Source organism: Colias eurytheme, chromosome 10, assembly GCF_061535395.1.
Source record: "Colias eurytheme isolate Ceu_HAF_F1 chromosome 10, ilColEury1 Martin Lab GWU primary, whole genome shotgun sequence".
In the NCBI taxonomy this organism is placed as follows: domain Eukaryota; kingdom Metazoa; phylum Arthropoda; class Insecta; order Lepidoptera; family Pieridae; genus Colias; species Colias eurytheme.
Genome location: NC_142989.1, coordinates 2234965 through 2245000, shown reverse-complemented (window position 1 = coordinate 2245000; position 10036 = coordinate 2234965). Strand labels below are relative to the sequence as shown.

The following is a 10036-nucleotide window of genomic DNA, read 5'->3' as shown; positions in this document are numbered from 1 at the left end:
AATCAATAATTGATCAATCGATCAATCGATATATCGATCGATCAATTGATCAATCGATCGAACGATCAATAAATCAATCAATCAATCAATCGATCAATCGATCAATCGATGATTCAATCAATCAAACAATCGATCAATCGATGTTCGATCGATCAATCGATCAATCAATCAATAATCAATCAATCGATATATCGATCGATCAATCGATCAATCAATCAATAATCAATCTATTTATCGATTGATCAATCAAATCAATCAATCAATAATCGTTCAATCAATAATTTATCAATCAATAATTGATCAATCGATATATCGATCGATCAATCAATCAATTGATCGATCGTTCAATCAATCGATCAATCGATCAATCGATGATTCAATCAATCAATCAATCGAATCGATCAATGGATGTATCGATCGATCAATCGATCAATCAATCAATAATAGATCTATCAATAATCGATCAATCAATAATTGATCAATCGATCAATCGATCAATCGATATATCGATCGATCAATCAAATCAATCAATCAATAATCGTTCAATCAATAATTTATCAATCAATAATTGATCAATCGATATATCGATCGATTAATCAATCAATCGATCAATCGTTCAATCAATAATTTATCAATCAATAATTGATCAATCGATAAATCGATCGATTAATCAATCAATCGATCAATCGATCAATCAATCGATCAATCGATGATTCAATCAATCAATCAATCAATCGATCAATCGATCATTCAATCAATCAATCGATCAATCAATCGATCAATCGATCATTCAATCAATCAATCGATCAATCGATCAATCAATTCAATCAATCAATCAATCAATAATCGATCAATCGATCAATCAATCAATCGATCAATCATTCAATCATTCAATCAATCATTCAATCAATCAATCAATCAATCGATCGATTATTCGATATATCGAACATTTCTTTGTTTATATTCAAGCTACATTCACATATTGTTACATTCACAATACTTTAGGGGAAATATTTATAAACAACAATGTTTGATATTTTTGCGATTAATTGTTTTAAATATATTTATTGAATAACTACTAGATAAGAGCTATTACGCACTGTCGACCAGCGACTGGACTACTCCTGGACGACTGACGACTAAGTGCGCAAGCCCCTATTTAAACTATAATAAGTCACACTCAGCGACTCAGTCGCCGGCGACTGGTCGACAGTGCGTAATAGCTCTAAGTAGGTAATAGCTTGGAAAACTCTTTTCAATCAGGACATCCTTTATAACAGTTTACTACGGAATATATGTACCCTTTAAAATTTGATAAAGAAATCGATCCTTATCCGATTATTTCATTATATTATAGAACTTTATAATATTAAAGTAAATATATTGTTTACAATATTTAATAGTGAATGGATATGAATGTGATTGTATGTGCCGCGGGGCGCAGCTAGTCTCGTGATAATTTGTACTTTAGTTTATAGGACGTCAAGGCGCCAATTTTTTTTTGTTAGCTATGGAACCTAAATCTGAAATTTCAGCCGACAGAAACTTTTAGTTTTTGAGTTATTTTTGAAAATCGGAAAATTACAATAGAAAGTTGCTGCATTTAAATTTTGTTACGAATACCTATATTTTTTTGTATATAAATAAACACCATTACTTATTTGAAATTAATTAAAAAACAACACAGGTATATTGTAACTCAAACTAGGTGTGTATGTAGTTTACAAAAATATAATCGTAAAATGTTTTGTGTCTTCCATTTTTTCCTTTGTTTGCAATGGAAAATGTATAATTTATCCACCGTTTTAAGAATGTGGCGAATGAATTTTTTTTTAAATTAATATATTTTGTAAATGCTGTTTAAAATTTAAATGAACACGTATGAGACATTAGATTAAATCAGAATACAGTATCCAGGGTATCTAAATTACAAGATCAAATCTACATATTATTATCATGAAGATAATTTAAACTATAAAATGTAAAAAATCGCACTTTTTGATGTGTTTATATTTCAACTGAAAAAGCATTTTTAATAGCGTAATAATTTTACGTGTCAGTATTTTAATATAATGGATGTAACTTGTAAGTGTATACCAGGTGAAAGGTAAGACGTTTAACAAATTTAGACAGGAGCTTCTACTCATGAAACTGAACAACTTTTGTTCTACAACTTTGCTGAATTCGTAGAAAAAAATTTGGACTTTGTATGGAAATCGGTCAGCTGATTAGCGAAGTTTCCTTATAAAGTCCATTTTTTTTTACGAATTCAGCAAAGTTGTAGAACAAAAGTTGTTCAGTTTCATGAGTAGAAGACTAGAAGCTCCTGTCTAAATTCGTCAAACGTCATACCTTTCACCCTGTATAGTGTGTAATATTTGAAATTGTACAATTACCCGAAACACTGACACAAAATTTCGGGTCATTTGTAACAGGATGGCGGCTCTACAGGGGTCTTAGTACGCAATGACAAAAAGAAAAATGATGGTATAGTATCTTCATTCTTCACCGTGTGTGACGCGCTTAATCCTTGTGTTTATTAGCTGTAGGTAAGTGCAGAATTCACTTGTATCATCATTCATCATCATAAATTATTATAATAGGTATCTAATAATATAATTAAATGCTCCTGATTTGATTAGTTCTGAAATCGTATCGAAGTTCGATTAGATTTTATCTATTCGCAAAATTATTTATTTTGGTAGACAAAGTTATCGTAAAAAAAAACATAAATTAACATAAAGGGTTTATTTTACTATGCAAAAATAGTGTAAATTACAACATAGTTAATATAAAATTAAATAAAATGATAAAAAATCAGGTACAGACCCGGGATAAATAAGCTATAGCTGAGTACCTATGTACTAGTAAAGTAACACAAAGCTAGGTTACTAAAATGTAAAATACTTACAACTTCCAAGCAAGGCGCGAACAGATTCCCATAAACGCATCCCGCATTCAAATTGATAGGATTACTGCCATTCACGAATAGGAAGTCTGGTGTATAGAGCAGACAGCCTCTACCAGCAACCCAGCGGTATACTTGCTCATGGTATTGTACGTTACGGAAGTTACACCTTTTGCCGATTTCTGACGATATTGTGTTTGGTGGTTCCTATGGAAAATTGAGTGAATACAAATATTATGGTAATTTAAATTTTGCGTAATATAAAGTAATTTCATCGTACCGCGAAATTCAACACCAAGTAAATTACGTTGACGAATTATTCGAAAATTAAATTAGCCCTTACGTTATAACAGTAGGTACATATTTTATTAAAACAGATGATAGATCTAGTAGATTTCCGTAGGTAATTAATATTAATATTATAATACATAATTATATTCATTACCTACGGAATACTATGTCTGATTATTCCTTCCTGAAAGTTGAAACCACATCCTTTCTATTTCATTGTCTGTCATTATATTATTGTGTAGGTAGACTACCGCTAAAATTCTTAAACAATACATTTTGTAAAGTACCTCGCATATGTAAATATTAGGTTTTTCACAAGCGAGCTGGTCGTTAGTTCGCAGCGCCACTCGAGGGTTCCGCTGATGCCAAACACTCAGGTCCACTCTCACGGGGTTGAGGCCATCGCTGAAGTAAGCATCAACCTACAAAACATACTATTTCTGTATACATGAATATTGTTTATCCACAATTTCACAACATTGCAATGTTTAAAGTACGCTTTATTTGTTTGTTCTTTTATCAGCGCCTAGTTTCAATAATAACAATGCATTTTTTCAAGGCTGATAATGGTTGATGGGAAAATTTTCAATACCTAATGTTTATTATATTAATAAATCTATTTGTCATCTACTTTATTAATTTAAATGTTCATCAGAATGAATAAATTTCATTTGATTAAAAGTAACTATAAATATTTAAACCTATTAGGTATAGGTTACGCATTAGAGTTTCTGATTTGAATCGACTATCGATATAAAGAAAACATTATTTTCTGCTACCTACGATTTCGAAGAAAGAATTTTATTACACTTATTTAAATTAATATGATTTTAGCGACATATTATTACACTTACTACCGCAACTGTAGCAAAAATCCATAGAAAGCTCAAAATCACTTCCGCTCTACAATATGCAGACATTATCAAACACTACACCTCTGGTATATTGAAATAACATAATGACGTAAATATATGTTAATCACTTTGTCCATGAAATCGTTGATTACTGATACTCTATTGTTTTCTCAAGCACATCAGCCAACCGTTTGGATCCGAAGAGCACGAGAGCAAACCATAACAGCTTTGTTGATTGTCTCAATATATTTTCTTACAACTACGACAACGATTGTCCTAAACAGCAGTGTTTACAAATTATCTACTCGACAATCAATTGTTATCTGAAATTAATCACTAAATATGCCGTGATTGGAATACCTAATGACTGAGTGAAAAATTCGCTTATCACATTTTAATGAATTAGGTGAAATTTTTAATTCTGTTGTGTATTTTACGCGATCGCAAATTGATTTAAATAGATGCAACCTTGTACCTAACGACCCTAACGACGGAGGAATGAAGACAAATTCACATGATAAAAATATCATAGATGACATTACCAAATACCAATAAAAATATTAAAAATCTCTAAAACTAAATAAATATAATAAAGCGCTAACCACGGGCCACGGTTCAATTAAATAATGTGTAAGTATTTCTCCTGTGACATGTGAGTACCGACCAAAATAGGAAACTTGAAAGTAAATTCTAAGGTAAGAAGTACCTACCTACGATTCAAAAATCCGAAGTAGGAAACATATTTTTAGATAGTGCAACTCATGTCAATTTTAATTGGAGACATAATATAATCAGATAATCAGAGTCTACAGAGTACATTACAGCAACTATTTTTCTATGAATTAAATATGTAATGAAAGTAAAGCAAAGAAAGTATTCAGAATTTCCAAATTCCAAGAAGACACTTTATAATATAATATTCTTTTTGTCAGAAATCAGCATCGAACGACACATGCTAAATGTTAACGCCTGATTAAATAATAATGAATATCGCTACTATTTGCTATTGAAAATTGTTATAAAAGGCGCTCAACAAATTAAGATCATTATTGATGAATCTGAATCAATTATATTATAGGTTGTATTATATTAATTATGTATATTTAATCTGCTTTTGTTTAGTTAAATCTTTGTCTTTTTTATATTCGTAATTTGTAAAAAAAATTCAGGCGCAATGGTTTTTGCTATATCCCATTATAGAGCCTGCATTATACCGGGTAAAAATAAATGATCATTTTATATTAGGTTTGATAAATCGGCAATTCATAAGGTGAGGTTATATGGTAGGTACCCACAATGTCTACTTCAGATTTGGCTCACAAATTGAAAATAATAAGTTCATTTGGAGTTTCAGGAAACTCTAAAACAAGTAGGTATTTTTTTGTGTCATCTCTGATGTAAAAATATGCTCTCATCGCAAGACGAAAAATTAGGATAATTCTATTGTTTGTGTTTCTTTTTGAGATATTTGCAAGATCAAAAAAGATAGTGCTACTGTTTTTAAAATAAATTAGAAACTCGTGGCATTCCACGTGCGTCACTACGTAGATACTCTATCATTCTCAGACATCATTTAAATTTAAATTTGAAAAGTAAAAACATTTAACTAATTAAATTAACTTTAAATTTATCTGTATAGTTCGCTAATTTTATTATTCCCTTTTTAACTAAAAAGAACAAGAATATTTGGAGAGGTAGGAAAAAATGAAAACAGAAGTTGAATTTTAATTAAAAAAATATCGATACTTCGTTCGTGTGGTGACCCTAAGCACATAATAAACAGGTGCAGTTTAAAATTTAAACAGATAACCACTGATTTTATACCAATTGCGATGTATTGTCCGAATTTAGAATTAATTATTTTATGTGGCACTTTTTGGCTAAAAAGCGACTAGTTAAATATTTTCGTTCGTGAATTAATTCTCCAATTCAAATGAATCACCCTGGACTTGGATAATCCTATAGATACCTACTGAAAACATTACAATCATGTATGTTTTATGTTTATAAAATGATATAATAGTCGTCATATTAATTTATTTTCTTTGATGAATTATTACATAACAATGATTTTAAGGAAAAAGACTCATCAGTGAGTATCATGCTCTCGACAATCTCAGAGTGGGCTAACGAAATACATAATATGTATATACGTGAGTATTTATATAACAATCTTTATCAAAACTAATTCAAATTATCATACTTATATTTCTTATGATAATTCAGCCACAATAACGGACACGTGTCTGTTTGCATGTCGTGACCTCAGGGATCGCACTAATCATTCATTAGTGCGATAACAGGAATGACCATGTTTCTTAAATCATAACTTATTCAATACAATTAAATCACTTTTGCAACGTATTGCGTAATAAAATAAGAGTTAAGACGAAGTACTTTAAATAGGAGGCATTTATGTCGTCATAAACATATCCTAGACAGACGCACAGACAGGCCATGTATTTCAGTATTTATTGCAGATTTTGGTTCAGATCGATTAGTTTCGATCACTTTTCACACTCTCATAGGAGGCCCAAGTCCCAGCAGTGGGAACAAGGAACAAATATGGGCTAAATGATAATGATGATGATAACTTTTCCTACTAAATAACTTCGATGTTCAGAATTCGACCCATTAGGTATCTATAGATAAGTCTATACTACAATTTTAATAAGTCACGAAATTCAGAATTTGAATACTTTTATGATTTATATTTTACACACTAACCAGTAGGTACTTTTATTTTGTTCGTCTAGACTCAAGAGTGACTCTATGTTATGCTCTATACTCAATGTTTTCATTGCATACATTCTTTTTTTATTTAGTAAGTACACTAACAATTCAATATTTTTTTAATAACCATTCTTTACCAACATCACTTTTGAAAGATTTTATTTGTAAAAATTATTAAGAACAACATGTTACATAACTAAGATAAATATCGGTGCATGGGGTCTCAAACAGTCAATTGTCTACTTTTGCAATGATTCACACTTTGAATTTAAATTCAATGGATTTATTTTTCAAATTGTTAATTGTTATGCACAGAGTTTAAATTTCACAAAAGATGTGAAAGGTTAAAGAAAGTGACATTGAGTGTGGGTATTAGTAGATATCTATACCTAATTGGAAAATTAATTATATATGCATGTTTATCATCAAAGCGTGACAAACAAATTAAATTTTTATGTACATTTAAATGTGGAATTTATTTCTTGATAAATATGCGATCAAATAATTTATTCTACAATTATTTAAAAGTTGTTTATTGTCAAATAACGATTAAAAATTATAAATTCATCATGTAGGTAGGTACCTACTTTTTCAATTGGTATTCGTTTAGGTATCATCGAATGGAATATAAATTGTGTCTAGAATAATTATACAGGTATGTAAAAAAGAAGATGGTACATTTCATGCACAATGCCATTGTATTGTTACGTGATGATCTAAGAAGATAAAAATATGTAACGTATAACATTCAATATAATAAAACGGAAATGACCCTGATCCCTATTAGAATTTTAAAAGGCATTATGCATGAAGACACCAATGCTTGTAAGATCAGCTTATCTACTGTATGTATTATCAATATGCCAGTAAGTTCGAGAAATATTCAGTCAAAAGTCATAGTGATAAAGCACAAGACTCATTTTTAGATGACTTCCTTATTAGAATTTGCAACTGAAGTAGTTAAACCATCTACAGAGCTCTTTTTTCGTTTCATACTTATACAAACATAATGTAATGTAATACATTATCTAGAGTCCTAGAGAGCTACAAAAAGAAGCTTATAATTAAAAAACAAATGAGACTTGGCTGCGATTTTGATGAACTATAGGTACGTGCATATAGGAACCACGAACTTACCTAACTTATGCCAATGTAATTTGAAGATTTGCATAGCTTTTACAGCTTCAAAACATCACCTATACAGGGTGTCCCACTTTCGGTATACTAAGCGCAAAGGGACTTGTAGTTTTGCATACGCTGAGTACTTAAAAAATAATTATAAAATTCCAGACGCATTTTTTTTTTAAATAGAGGAATTCTTAAAATTCCATGTGTACACCCCCAACAAGCAAACCGCCCAACTTTGCCACCCGCATGTGAGCTATCGTTTAAGATTATGTTTTCATAGACAAAATACTCACATTAGCGAAGCGGTATATTATGCCGGCTGCGCGAAGCTAGAGACGAATACATGGATTTTAAGGAAAAATTTAGCAAAAAATTTTTCGCGTAATTTTGTTATTTAAGTATTTTCTATGTGATCAGTGTATGCAAAACTACAAGTCCCTTCGCGCTTAGTATACCGAAAGTGGGACACCCTGTATAAATCTTGAAAACATATAGGTATTATTTTATTTTTTCTCTAATGTTACAATGTACCTAATTATTCATTGATCTTTAAATTAATATTTGTATTTATTAATATTAATTTGGCCATTTAAAACAAATAATTTAACCTTTAAGAGGTTTACATTTAAAATAAAGATTGGTTAATTAAGCATATTAACATCTTTTGTATATTTTAATGATAACCTTAAATAATCTTGTTTTTGTGCAATTTGCTACGTATATTAAAACAGTACCATACATACTTATGAAAAAATTATTTGAACCGAAATATATTCAACATAAATATAATATATACACGGAATATATTAATTTCTCTTAATAGTTATTAAATATCAGCTTATATTTAATAAATAATAATATAAACTTTAAAGTAAACATAGATAGCGTGAGTCAGAAAAATATTATGCTTATAGATACTCTGAGATTCAACAACAGAAACGAACATTATCGTCTTGTCAACAAGTGTCTTTTTGGTCAATTAATTATTTTCAAAAGTTACCTTGAAGTTACCTATACGTATGATCATATGATTGAGGTAGTTATCATTTCATTCAGTATAGTATGTTTTTGAAAAAAAAAATTAGGTAAGTTCGGCTTTGTAAAAATAACTAAAGTTATACTTATAAAAGGGGATTTAGTCTATTGCAATTTGCAAATATATAAAAAGTAATAAAAAAAGTAAATTTTCAATAAGAAAAATAAAAAAGGGAAATTTCCAAAAAAAAACGTCTTTTAAAAAAAATGGAGATCCGCTTGCAATATTGCTGAAGTCATTAAAAATCACCGAAAAGGAGGTTTAGTTTATTGTAAATATATAGAGAGTATTAAGTATTTACCTAAGTTACATTCCTTTTTTTACTCGTCTAGATGATATTCCGAATAAAATTTCAGGGACTCTGGAAAAACGTTGACCAAAAAGGCACTTATTACTAACAATCTTATAAAGTAAGTAGGGAGTTTCCAAACTTATGAAAAAAAAATGGTGCAGATTTTTTTACACCACATTTACACATTCGTGCGAATAAATAACATGCACACATTCGCGTTTACAGAATTGTACCTATTGGCGCCTCATCCTCACCATTCGCATCACTAGATATTCGCACGAAAGTGTAAATTAATTTGGAAAATTAGAAGGACTTATTCATCACAATAAATTCCTTATTAATCACATGGATCTAAAAAATAATTATTTGACGGCTCATGTGAGACGATAGACACATGTGAGAGATGTTTACCTACCAAATTGAAGTTTGGTAATATTTTATATCACACGCTACAAGAGAAAAACAACGCTTCTTAAAATTAATAATTTTAAACAACATCCTATCTCAAAATGCTTACGCAATGTCGTCATAATCTTAAATCAATGTTTTCTTTTTATTGCTTTGTTTTTTAGAGTATTTTGCTTTTGCTAAAAGTTATCATAATATTATTTTAAGATTAATTGTAATCTCAGAGCAGAGGTCAATTCGTAGCCTGAACTATTATGCAAATAGATATGTTGCCAGGAATGTGGGTTTTATAATTTTACAGCACTAGGTACACGAAAAGGTTCAGAATTTTAAGCAACCTTCAGCTTTAAGCTCAATATAATATTAATTTCGGGAAAGCTATAAGA

The 10036-nt window shown here is 29.9% G+C and overlaps 1 protein-coding gene across 1 annotated transcript in view; it reads right to left on the bottom strand.

Annotated features, from left to right (window-relative positions):
- LOC149905031 (calcitonin receptor-like) overlaps positions 1-4265 on the bottom strand; it is a 14090-nt gene extending 9825 nt beyond the window's left edge. Inside the window, exons 1-3 of the mRNA XM_090106052.1 lie at positions 4054-4265; positions 3487-3621; positions 2912-3115 (exon numbers count right to left, since the gene is read on the bottom strand). Coding sequence (XP_089962178.1) covers positions 2912-3115; positions 3487-3621; positions 4054-4119 — 405 coding nt within the window. The 5' untranslated portion in view covers positions 4120-4265. The remainder of the gene's footprint in view (positions 1-2911; positions 3116-3486; positions 3622-4053) is intronic.
- Between the last annotated feature and the right edge of the window lie 5771 nt (positions 4266-10036).